At 39.6% G+C, this 13,707-nt stretch overlaps 1 protein-coding gene across 1 annotated transcript; it reads right to left on the bottom strand.

Moving 5' to 3' along the window:
• Positions 1–1,428: 1,428 nt before the first annotated feature.
• On the bottom strand, positions 1,429–2,894 carry LOC137712007 (uncharacterized). Its single transcript, XM_068451159.1, has 3 exons — positions 2,490–2,894; positions 1,770–1,888; positions 1,429–1,522 (listed from the first exon to the last, which is right to left on the bottom strand). The coding sequence occupies exons 1-3, from the start codon at positions 2,892–2,894 to the stop codon at positions 1,429–1,431; spliced, it is 618 nt and encodes a 205-aa protein (XP_068307260.1).
• Between the last annotated feature and the right edge of the window lie 10,813 nt (positions 2,895–13,707).

Below are 13,707 nucleotides of genomic sequence, written 5' to 3'. Positions count from 1 at the left end.
CATGCATTTCATATTTCAAATATGATTTATATTACGAATTTATGAATATGGATTTACGAGATGAGATTTTGAGGTAGTTTTCGGTACGTATCTAGCGGGTTATCATACAACACATTCACACAACACGGGTATGTAGACGTCTATGGCCATAGGACACAGTTGAGGATATTCATGTATATACGTCTTCTCCGGCGTAACCCGGAGTTATACAGTTTCACCTTCAGGTGACAGACCATGATTTCTTCATTGGCGTAACCCAGTGTCGTACAACTTCACCTTTAGGTGGTGGATAGGTATTGCCTTCGGGCGAATGAGGAGTTGATAATATTGATGATATACCCCCAACTTCACTAGCATGGGCCTAGTGTCAGTGTGTGATATTATATATCCTCTTCTCCGGCGTAACCCGGAGTCGTACAACTTCAGCTTTGGCTGATGAACCATGAACCATGGTTTCTTCATTGGCGTAACCCAGTGTATTACAGCTTCACCTTTGGGTGATGGACAGGTACTGCCTTCGGGCGACTGTGATAACCCTAATTAGTATAGTATTGAGGAGATTTACGGATTTGCCTTCGAGCGGCGAAAGCGTCCTTGTTAAGCATGGTTTTACTCGTACTTGTTTTACAAATGTTTTCATGGCATATCAGAGTTTTTGGAAAACCTACCATGTAGTGTGTGTGTGTGTGTGTGTGTGTGTGTGTGTGTGTGTGTATGTGTTTTCAAAACAGGGGGTTAGTATGTTTAAAAAAAAAAATGATTTTCCTATTATTCGTATTATTATTATAAACTTGGTCCACTCACTCTTTTGGTTTTACACCCCCTCAGGAGTTAGAATTGAGGCACACGATCCCGGCGTCAGGGCACCTCCACTTAGGCATCTTCGAGCCTCCTCTTTACAGGTCCCATTCCTCAATTAGTACCTTTCCATAATAATTCTTTCACATTATTCTTAATTAGTTGTATACTTTGAACACAATTTTACATTTGTATACCTCTTTCTAATCATATATTTTATTGGTATGCATGTTTTTAATGTCTTCGTCACCCTTCGATGTCGGCCAATACGTGCCTACCTTGATAGTTAGGAATATTAGGGTTGAGATGTGTCAGACGAGTCCGCCAATATTTGAATGAGCCGCTCAATTGTTTCGCTCATTAACAAATTTACGAGTTGCTGTAAGAGATTCACCTTAAACTCGATAGCAATATATATATATGTGTGTGTGTATTCTTTAAATTATCTTCAATATATGTTTTATACTGTCTTCAATATACATAACCCTCGCATTTATTTCTTTTTATCGTGATAAAAGGAGTACAAAATACACCCATTCCTCACTTGTTTTTATTTGATTTTTCCTCACTTGTTCTTATTCTCTGCAATCTTACATAGAAATCAACGCAGCTGAACAATAGTTAAAAGGGTTATTTTCCTGCAGACTCCTTTGGTGGTTTCACGATCACAACTGGGCATATTGCATGATGTGCACAGTAGTCACTCACACTTCCTAAGAACGCCCTGCACCCAACCAAAGAAATTATACAAGTCACATAAATAGCTCTAATGATAATCCAAGATTGACGGAAAATGATTTCCATACTGCACACCTTTTCTCTTTGGTTATTTGATTCTTCTTATGCTATTCAACCCAATGGCAAGAACAAACAAAGGTGTGGGGAAGGAGAACAATGATGCTGCGGAAATTATTTCCCAAATTGATTTGTACCGTTTTCGGGTGATTGTTAATGAAATTATGTGTGCTCACCTTTTGAACATGCCAAGGCCACGACTACCTACGACAAGAAGATCTACATGCATCTGCTCCGCGGCCTGGCAAATCATGTCCTTGGGATCCCCACCTAGAATTAGAGTTTCTGCTTTGATCTGCACGACATATAATTACGATACCCATTAATTAACTAAATCTAATACCACAAATGCATCAGAAAGATATGCAATAGCCACTAAAGAGTTGCACATTTACAGATGATTAAAATGTATAGCCACTAAAGAGTTGCACATTTACAGATGATTAAAATGTACGGGGCTAACAACACACGTAAATATTAGTTGTAATATAGGTATCTTACAAAGAGATTTGAGCTAGATAGGCTAATATTCCCTCGTCAGACTAATCTTATCATTCAAATTCTTATCTTATCAGGTACAAAAATACTACTTCGCTAAATGATTTGGGAAGAATTATGAACAGTAACCATTATCACCTTAACAAAACCTGATAGGCGATCCAAATTAACAGTTTGAGAATATAAACATTTTTATTTTTTAATCAGGATCGTCTTTATTAAACATGATTTTTAGGGTAAACTTATACAATGATTAGTAGTGGTTCGTCTTAAAGATGTAGCTTTTTTAGGGAAAACTTATGACAAGACTAGTGATTTATATTGACAATCTGAAAACATAAGCTTGGGTGGAACAGGAAACTCTACTATTTCTCTCAACTATCAAACGAGTTAATTACCATCTTTTCGGTGCATATCTCCAAAGCACGAGAGAGAACAGAGGCAGCACTTTCTTCCTGTGCTTTGCGAATAGACTCCAATACCGACGGCGTTGCATAAAACGCCGTTGCATCTGGTCCGGCAGGGAGTACGTAGTGCTGAAACGGCTGCATGACATGGACCAGAGTCATCATGCTCACATTCTCCTGGCTCGCCGCTTCCACCGTCGCTGTTCCCGTGCTTATCGCCACCTGGTCTGTAGCCCCCACAAACAGGTGGTCGAGCGCCCACTTAAGAGCATAGAAGCTCCAGTCACTCTCGTCTATGGCCACCATCACCCTCATCTTCCTCTTCCTCCGATCATCGTCACCGCCGCTCTGCACCGGTGGCTGCCGCTCTGCGCCGGTTGTAGTAGTCGTCTGCATCGATCACTATACTCAATGTTGTGGAGTTGAGTTTTGAAGTTACTTGAGCTTTGAATTATTTGGTATTTGCTTTGCTTATATATCATGAGTTTGTGTAGTATCGGTTTCCATTTGTTTCTCATGACTTTTTGCACGTGGGTTTGCATTAGAGCCAGGAGGACACGTTTATGTAGCGTGGCAACCATGCAAGAAGAAATTTCCAATTGGACATGCAATTTATTAGGGTTTCAAACTTATCTATTTGGCAGGATTTTTAGTGTGTGCAAAATACTGTGTAGTGCATTACATGTGACTGTATAATTAGAGTAACACTTCAAAGAAAACTTTTCACTATATTTATTTTACATGTAACATATCGCTTTATGTTTTGGACACATTCAATCTCTTATTGATTAGGATCTTACCTAATCTTATATCATTCTTATACTTTTGACTTTCTCTTATTCCTTTTTATAAAATAAAATTGTGTAACGTTGTTGCGATCAAATAACTGTTTATTGGCATGATAAATTTTTAACTTGCGATAAATAGTGCTATCCACATTTATTTTTACTTTTTATTTACTTTTCTTAATTTTTAATTTTTAAATTAAATTAATTAAAGAAGATAATGGCAAAAAATTAAAAAAAAATATATGGAGTAAACATAAATTGTATGATGGTACTATCCCTTTGAGTTTAGTCATAATCTTTAAAGAAATAATTGAATGAATTTGGGTTTAATCATACTCCTTAGTCCTTACAGAATGATGTAGAAATAGATGGTCATCCTAAACAGTACAGGATGAAACGAATTATTACTATTAGGCATGAACGTCAACAAAGAAAAAGTTCAAATAAGGTTGTTATACCACTTGATACTACAGTTTAATGTTATTATTTTTTAGATATATTTGTTGATTTGCTCTCCGAATTTGTATAGAATTGTCAATTTCCCTTTGAACTTTAATTTTAGCCAATTACCTCCTGAACTTTTATAAATAACCATTTTTCCCCATGACGCTAGATTTTAAAAAATTTCATCCAATTTTTCATTCATGTTGATCACGAAGACAACATATACAACTGTATAGGGGCAAAAAGAACGGAAAATTAGATGGATGGAAATTGGATGACAAATTTTAAAGTCTTACGCTAGGGGAAAATTAGTTATTTATAAACATTAGGCGGTAATGGACTAAAGTTAAAGTTCAAGGGGAAATTCGCCAATTATAAAAGATCAGGGGTTTAATCGGCTAAAATTAAAGTTCATGCGAGAAATTGGAAGCTCTATACAAGTTAGGGGGAACCAACCAATACATTTCTTTTACTTGTAACGGAGAGATTTTAGGTTAAATTCTATGGTTAACTCCACAGTGAAGATAATGTCCAATATATTAAAGAAAAAAAAAAAAAAAAAGAAGAGGTTGTTAGCGGCTTTCATTAGAGTTTTGATAGAAAATAACCCTATAATTAAGCTTCCTGGTTTCAGAACTGTTGTAATTAATTACGAATTAGTTAGCTTGCTTCAAGCTCCACAAAACTACCCTTATTACCTTTCCTTCACTTGCTGTAACTTTGCACTCGTTCTCACCGTTCTCTTTGCAGTCCATCATCAAGCCGCCATATATGACCTTAGCTCGTATCACCAATCATACTGTCAGTGCCCATTTATATATACGACTCTAGAGTATATTGAGCACTTGTGTCTCTGATATTGTCCCGACGAAATCTTTTAAATCAGGTATGCTTTACTTGTTGGATATCTGATTAACTTCTTTTCAGTATGTTTAACCACAACATTCCCGAAGAAATCTTGTTTGATATCCTTGCAGGATTGCCGGTGAAACCTCTTTTGGGGTTCAAATGTGTTTGCAAACCTTGGAAAATTTTAATTAGCAGTTCTAGTTTCAAAAATGCCCACCTCAAAATGAAGGTCGTGCAAAATTCTTTTGATTATCTGCTTATCCACACAGGAGAGAGAAATGTTTTGTCACTCTATGATGCTGAAACATTGTCTAAGTGTTTGGATATTGAGATTCCTTCGGACAAATTAGGTTTCAGATTCTTTATTCATGGTTCCTGCAATGGATTGGTTTGTATGACCGATTCTGTGTTTGACATGCCCCGATCTCGATGTCTGAGGGACATCGGGATGGTCATGTGCTGGCCGACACCCGAGGGTGACACAAGCCATTTAATGAATGCATATGCTGAGAACATGTGAAACATGCATGTAAATTTCGCGCAAACTATGCAATGTAATATTCCCACATAAACCTTACAAAATAATATAATAATATTCAACTGCCAACAATCATAATGATAGTGATAATGCATGACATGTTCAGAGCATACATCTAATTCAGAATACAAGCGGAAGGTGCGATTACAATGATGTCAAAGCAGAAAGGATGGCACGATGTCACTGGTAGGGGAATGCCTCGTAGCTCGGATTGTAAGCCTCGTTCCTATGTCTTGAGGGGCGTAAAACAAACATGAGTGGATCAAGTTGATATATAAGTAGTGCAACACATAGTTATTCAATAACGTACTAACCCCTAAAGTTTATGAAAACTAATAGCATAATATGAGATAGGTTTTCCAAGAACCCTAGCATGTCATAAAACATATGTAAAACATATATCGTTTATAGTGTGCTAAATAGTGGTATCAATATTGCCCGAAGGCATATAGAACTCTTCATTTAGAACACTTCATTCACCCGAAGGCCTTCATTCAGAACACTTCACATATCAATCGCCCATAGGCTCATACAGCACCCACCCAAAAGCATATATAGTATTAATGCCCATAGGTTCCTACAACACCCACTCGAAGGCATAGATAGTATCAATCGTTCATAGGCTCCTACAGCACCCACCCGACTAGATAAGTACAAAATCATTGAATATAATCTTTCCAACATAAATACATATATCTCAAAACATCTTCATGGTATATAGTCATCCATCATATATACTACAAAGAGTGTAAAAACATGTTCATAAATAGTATATAGTCATCCATCATATATACTACAAAAAACATAAATTCGATAAAGTATGGTATTCCAAAATATTCTCAGTAAAGCATGATAAATCATAAAGTGTAAATCTAATTTACTCATAAAACTTTACCATTAAATCATGCTTTTCATGTATGCATTTCTACTATTAAAACATGCATCTTTTTCATTCAAAAGTCCACGTGTCGCCTCCATATTTTTCTTGATTATTTTTAGCTCCATAAATATTTTTCAAAGATGTGAAAAAGGAAACTCAATAAAGCCAAAAGGTTTCAACTTCGACCACTGACAGGGATTTTATATCAATGTACTAGGATTAACATTCACATGATTGCGCTTCTAATCCCTTCATCCAAACGGGTTTAAAGTTAAAGGCAATTAGTGCTTGTTGGAGTTGAATGGAACGGGAGTGGAAGCTAGATAGGGAATGCAATCAAAGCCACGAATGAAATCGATTCTAATATTTTGTTTGTAATTAAATCAAAGTTCAGTGTGGCTATTAGCAATATAGTGGTTTTTTTTTTTAGTACAAAGTGTGGTCTCAACTTTAAGTCCCATGAATAGCCCTAAACCCTAAGATTCAATTGAAATTTTAAAGGATTTTGTACAAATTTAAAATTTTCACAGTATTCAAAAAGGATTATGTATCTTGAAAGATAAGAGATATCTTGACAAGTAGGCGAATTTGAATCACGTTATTGAGGAGCCTAAAATTATCCCAAAAATTCTAGAAGCGACACGTGAACTTTCACTCAAGAAAGACAAGATTACCCTCAATAAATGGGCAGTCTCCTCAAATACTCCCATGCGCAGCTCACACCTCTGAAGGTCTTATTAGCTGAATACGATTGCCCATAGCTCAACTGCCCTTGGTAAGGAGTCAAAGCATTAAAGATAAGGATTAATTACCCAAATCATATCTTTAATACATTCCCAATTGAAGATTGACTCCAATAAATAAGTAATCCCAATTTAAATCAATTAAGGATAATTACTCCATTATCTCAAGATATTATTTCCTATTTAATATCTTGAGGATATTTCTCCATAAACCTTGGCCAATAGGATGTCGTCATGTGTAAGGTAAAACCCTAACACTATGGTCGGCCCTCTCCCCTATATATACAACATATTCTACCAAATTTTAGAAGCTCTTGCTATCCTAAAAAAGCCCTAAACACTTTATTCTCCTCAGAGAAACTGACTTAGGCATCAGAGAATCATTTACTTTACTCTCTTAAAAGGATCTGACTTAGGCATCGGAGATTCATTGGCCTAACACCCCCCATCCCCAACACCTCGTGGGTGCGTGAGGCTTAGGTGTTTGATCTAAGGTGTTGATTGTTTTGCAGGTGCATTTTCATTGGGACTGAAGATGGCGAAAATTTGCATCGACAAATTGGTGCTTTCATTAAAAGTTGATTCAAATACTTAAATAAGCCTCTTGCATTTGGTTTCTTGAATTTTCTGTTACGTTGAATTTTTCACACATCATATCAATTAATTTTTCCTAGAAAAGTGTCTTAATCAATCCCTAGAGAAAGGATACAATGGTAGGAAGTTAGATATCACGACGAACAGAACCGCGTACACACAAGGATTTGGACTGGAGAGTGGAGACGAAGACATAGCCCCACGATGGCGTTCCTCAAGGCTTAACGCGATGATAAGAGGAGCCCTACCATCGCAGAGCCAAACCATCGCCTCCACCGCGACCCAGCAGCCACGGTCCAAATGCAACCACTGCTACCTTTGCAGCACCGCATCCCTTAAAACCCCGGGCATGAGCCCCAAGTCCACTCCTTGGCTACAGGCAGGATGCCCAAGATCTCTAAGCCACAAGCTTAGCTTAGGAGGTGCAAGCCATAGCAGCTCAAGGCACCAACCAGGCAGCCTAAGCAGTAGCAGCCCAGGCCCAACTCTTTACTGAGGTAGCTCGAGCCCACTTAGCTGGCAACTGAGCCCAAGCTCAAAGCCAACTACCACACGCGCGAGCCCAGCTCATCCCCGTGCAAGCCCAACCCTTCCCACGACCCGAACAGAAGCCTAATCCAATTCGAGGATACCTCCGGCGATCCAGATTCTGACTACCGGTCTCGTGATCGACTCAGGGTTATTTTCACCCTACTTTTCTGCAGATATGCTTGTTCTAGGCTCAAGCTTTGTACCTGCATTCCACTACACTTCCACCATACATGGAGACATCCATTATCCAGACTATTCTAATCTAAATGACGAGCACTACCTGCCCAGCAGATAACTAATTTGACAAGTGCCCTCACACATCATACTACCTTGGTGAACTAGAGCCTTAAGCGCATCAAGACGCAACGCACCACTGACGAGATGTCCCGAAGCAAGATGAGGGCAGAAGAACGTGACTCATTCCAGTGACGGTTCGGTAAAGAGCCGCTCAGCCCGCCATGAATAGGTGTTCAGGTAGTGTGCACTCTAGTTTGGGCTCTTGGGAAAACGTCTTCTCCGACCTATACCTAGATGCGCCGAGAAGCATTCATTCTCGACTCGACTCATGAGTCAATGTGCATTCGATGTTAGCTCCACACTCCGACGAGCACTTAAGATATTCCAGGCAAAGCATCCACATAAGGTTAGGCCCACAAGTAGATCCTCCTGCGAGGCACCAAAGTAGGCAGCCACATGGCAGACCAAGGAGGGCACGAAAGTAGTCCAACTCAAGTTCCATAGGTAGCCCCCACCAAGCTCGACGATGAGCAACATAGAACAAACCATGTGCACCGCGACCACGGTATAAACGAGCAGGACATGTTGAAGAACAACATGGAGCAGCAAGTCAACACCGGGAGTAGCTCTGATGAGCACTTAGGACATTCCAGGCAAAACATCCACATAAGGTTAGGCCCACAAGTAGATCCTCCTGCGAGGCACCAAAGTAGGCAGCCACATGGCAGACCAAGAACGGCACGAAAGTAGTCCAGCTCAAGTTCCATAGGTAGCCCCCACCATGCTCGACGATGAGCAACATAGAACAAACCATGTGCACCGCGACCACGACATAGATGAGCAGGACATGTTGAAGAATAACATGGAGCAGCAAGTCAACACCGGGAGTAGTTGGAGGCTCCAGTGCCCCACCAGGCGTAAATCCAGCAAGAAGTACAAAGGCTTGTAGTAGAGTAGCTGCGCGGATTCCAGCTCATTGGTACTACCAACGATGCCCTTCGTAGAGACGTGGCAAACATGAGCAAGTCACCGTTTACATAAGAGATCGAACAGACAGAGCCATCGTGAAAGTTCGGCCCACCGTATTTCACCTTGTTAAAAAAAGATGACGATCTAGATAAACTCCTAATGCACTATCGAAGCATCATAACCTTCTAGGCCAACAATGATGTTGTCATGTGTAAGATCTTTGCCACGACGTTCTAAGGTGAGGCACAAGACTGGTTACACACCTTGCCGCCACGTTCAATCCGGAACTCCAGCGAACTTTCCTTGGTTTTCAGTAAGGAATATTCTTCCTATCGCTCTATAAAAAAGAAGTATGAGCACCTATTCAACATGAAGAATGACTCGAATGAGTTATTCTGCACATATGTTAAGTGGTTCAAGATGGAGAAGGCGAAGACCGTTGGATGAGATGATAGCATTGCATGCTCAACCTTCTAAAATGGGCTCTCAACCGATCACCCACTTTTTGGAGAATTGATCATAGGCGAGAACTTAACCCTAGCAGACTCTTAGGCTTTGGTAGAAAAACATTCCTTCTAGGATGAGGCTAAGCGCTTCCAGAAGCTGGCTACGTAGCTGCGTAAAGACGCAAAGCTAGCTCAAAAGAAGGCGAGCGATAAACCGCTCAATGACAAACACAAGCCAGGAAGCAGACGCAGAGAACGATCCTCGACAAAATGAGGCACGACGCCCAAGATGTACACCAAGTTCTCAGTCCTAATTAACCAAATCCTTCGTAACCTCAAGGATAAGCTGTGGTTTAAGATGCCTCAACTCATGAGGGGAACACCTCCAAGATAAACAAGACGAAGTACTGCGCCTTTCATAGAGGTCTGGGGAACGCAACCAACCACTATACCATTTAGATGAAGTACCTTGAGAAGCTCGTGAAAGAAGGTAAGTGCTACCAGTATGTCAACAGGCCAGCTGCCCAGCCAAGGCAAGAAGTAGACGTCGATGTCGAACCGCCAACCAAGATGATCTGAATTGACGACATCTTTGCCGAGTCCTAGCATTTAGGGGCCACCAACAATTCCAAGAAGAGGAAGATCCAGCAGGCGAGATCGATTTTTCAAGTTCAAGCGATAGATGTTGTACCTGGACCAATCGTTGGCTTCACCAAGCATGATACAGAGGGAGTATACTTTCCTCACGAAGACGTCTTGATGATTTCTGTTCAACTGGCCCATGCCATCATGACATAGTTATGGTGGACAACGGCAGCTCAATCAACATCTTACAACTGTTAGTCATCCAGAAGATGGGCCTGGAAAGCACGATAAAATGCAAAGCGGAGGTCTTGACCTGATTCAACGAACTTACTTAAATTGCCATTGCACTATCACGCTCGACGTGACCAGCCCTCTAATTGTCTCATCGTAGACCTTCATGATCGTTAGCGACCCATCTCCTTGTAATGGGATATTAGGCCAACCTTGGCTAGTGAAAATTGGAGTTGTGACCTTGATCGAGTATTAGAAGATTCGATTTCGCATCCTGGGAGAAATAGTCGGAGAGATCGAAGGTAACCAGGCCATGTCTCGACGATGTACTGAACAAGTTCTCAATGAGTCATACAAGAAGTTTTTTGCCCTAGCAGTAGCAGCTGAAGTGCAGAAAGACGATTCTACCTCCACCAGATAACAATTACAGCAGGCAGGTCAAGAAGATGGCGTCAAGGTTGACAATGTTCTGGTAGATGAATTAGGATAGGAACCCAAAGAGGACGCCGAGAACATCATTCTTGACACCTACCAGATCGAGAAGACAGCTAGGATTGGCTCACGTCTGAGCCTGATGGAGAAGGAGGAACTTACGATTTTCCTGAAGGAAAACCGTGACGTTTTCGCATGGTCACTTTTTAACATGCCTGATATTGATCTAGCGATAGCTTGTTATAATTTGCACATTGATCTTATTGCCAAACCTATGACCCAGAAAAGGTGACATTTCGCACCCGAGCGAGTAACGATTATTAACATAAGAAACTTGGAAGAGACTTTTGACATCCTTTGAGAGTACAAAATGAGAGTGTGCGTGTACTACACCGACCTTAACAAGGTGTGCCCTAAAGATAACTTGGTTCCTTGAATCGACCTGCTCGTTGACTCAACATCTAGAAACCAGCTGCTTAGCTTCTTGGACGTATACTCAGGCTACAATCAGATTGTTATGCACGAGCATGACAAGGAAAAATCGCATTCGTGATCAAGCGAGGCACATAATACTACAAGGTCATGCCATTTGGACTCAAGAACTCAAGTGCAATCTACCAACGACTCGTAAACACGATGTTTAAGAAGCAGATCGGAGTAACCGTGCAAGTCTACGTCAATGACATCATGGTGAAAGGCTAACAGTTGTCAGACCATATCGGCAACTTGGAAGAGACTTTTGACATCCTCTTAGAGTATAAAATGAAGCTCAGCCCAACCAAGTGCACTTTTGGCATCTTCTCAAGCCTACTCTTAAGGTACCTTGTAACCCAGTGATGAATCGAGGCTCATCCAAGGTAAATCAGAGCGATCTTGGACATGAAGTCTCTCATAACTTTGAAGGAGATCCAAAGTTTGACCAGATGAGTAGCTGCACTCAATCATTTCCTTTAGCGATCCACCGACCGATGTAAGCCCTTATTAAAACAATCAAGAAGACGTAGAATGTCAAATAGGACGACAAGTGCAAGAAAGCATTTCAAGACCTGAAACAGTACCTAATGTCACCTACAATATTATCCAAGCCAAAAACAGTGGAGAACCTGTACATCGATCTGGTGGCCCAATGACTTGTATTCTATACATCCAAAGCTCTCCTCGATGCAGAAACCAGATACCCAAAGATTGAAAATCTAATTTTGGCGTTAGCTATAGCACTTCAAAAGCTCATACTTTACTTTCAAGGGCATCCGGTCATTGTCATGACCCAGTATCCACCGTGATCAGTTTTTTGTAGTCCAGATGCTTCTCAATGAATGATGAAGTGGGTGTTGGAACTTAGCTAATACAGCTTAGCATATTAACCCCGCACGTCATTAAAGGCCCAAGCATTAGCAGACTTTATAGTAGAATTCACCCCAAGCCTAAAAGACTTAGCAACTCAGCCCGAAAGCGCCCCAGAGGCAGCTGAGCATGCCTTAGCTGTACCAGCCCCACATGCAGGAGATTTCTGGCATTTGCATGTCGACGGGTCATCCAACTACCAGGGATCGAGAACAGGCCTAGTTTTTTCTACCTCAAACGGTTTAATACTCGAGTTACCGATCATTCTGAGCTTCAAGGCGTCAAATAACGAAACACGATATGAAGCCTTATTAGTAGGTCTCCGATTGGCGAAAGACCTAGCGGTGAAGAAGCTCGCCATCTATTTTGATTCCCAGCTGATCACTAACTAAAACTTAGAGGAGTACACATTAAAGTATCCAAAGATGGCCCGATACCTTGAGACGATACAAAAGCAACTAGTGACATTCCAGGCATACACACTCACTCAGTTCCACAAGCAGAAAATGCCAATGTAGATGCACTAGCAGGCCTAGGCTTTACCTTAGACCTAGACTTGGCATTTGTGTCGTGTTTTCCATGTTTGTGTCATACCCGATATCTTAACGGGTCGTGTCGTGTAACACCCGTTAAAATGAACAAATAAAATGACCTGTTAACATGTAATATGACCCGACCCGTTACCTGTTAAGGAAAATATATTTTAAACCAATAAATAATCAAATGAAAAACATAATACTACATAAGTATATATATACCATATTGTCACATCCAAAACATAAAAACACATTTTTCTTTCAAGTATATATTTACATACCCAAAATAAGAGCATAATAAAAAAAAACATTAGAACATTACAAAATATCAAATGTTCAAAAGATTTGCAAAATTAAGGACATTGAAACATTAGAACATTGGAACCTTGCACAGTTTCTTCCAATCAAACCCTTCAATTATCGAAATGTTATATCAAAGATCTGAACCGTTCATCTTCTTACATCCGCCAGATGATCATGTTTTCAAAAAAAGAAAATTTAAAAAATGAAATTTAGTCAAAATAACAAAACGTAAATGACAAATGACGGTTAAATATAAATTTAAGGTTAATGGATTATATTGTTGGATTTCGAAGATGACCCCTTCATGAAAATTGTAAAGCTTGTCACTATGAGTGATTGTATATATTTTTTTTTTACATTTTTTACACTTCTACAATAATTATTATTAATTTTACCCTCAAATAAAAAACATTATTCATGAGGGTTTGGAGGATTTTAAAAATCTAAACGATAATATAAGTGTAACAATTATCTACTCGTGGAGGAATAATGATGAACCACGAATGTTTATATATTCTTTCACATTTTTCATACTTGTATGTATGTCTTCTTAGTTCTTGCCTATACAAATACTATACTAGTTTATTTTAATTTTGGACAACAGCATGTTAAGTAAAATTTATCCTAGTAATGATAATAATGAACTTTCATAATAAAAATAAATAATGACTAAAGCTTTTTTTTAAAACTTATACAGAATAATAATACAAAACTATATATTTAATATAGAATATATTGTATATATTAATATGGCTATTG

The sequence above is a fragment of the Pyrus communis genome, chromosome 13 (assembly GCF_963583255.1).
Source record: "Pyrus communis chromosome 13, drPyrComm1.1, whole genome shotgun sequence".
NCBI classification, from domain to species: Eukaryota; Viridiplantae; Streptophyta; class Magnoliopsida; order Rosales; family Rosaceae; genus Pyrus; species Pyrus communis.
This window is presented reverse-complemented; position numbering and strand designations above follow the sequence as displayed.

Bases quoted from the DNA above. Each gene is read 5' to 3' on its own strand.
- LOC137712007 (XM_068451159.1), bottom strand. From the start codon at position 2,894: ATGCAGACGACTACTACAACCGGCGCAGAGCGGCAGCCACCGGTGCAG. The intron at 1,889-2,489 runs GTAATTAACTCG...TATGTCGTGCAG, and splicing joins AGATATGCACCGAAAAGATG to ATCAAAGCAGAAACTCTAAT. The intron at 1,523-1,769 runs GTGAGCACACAT...GGTTGGGTGCAG, and splicing joins GGCCTTGGCATGTTCAAAAG to GGCGTTCTTAGGAAGTGTGA.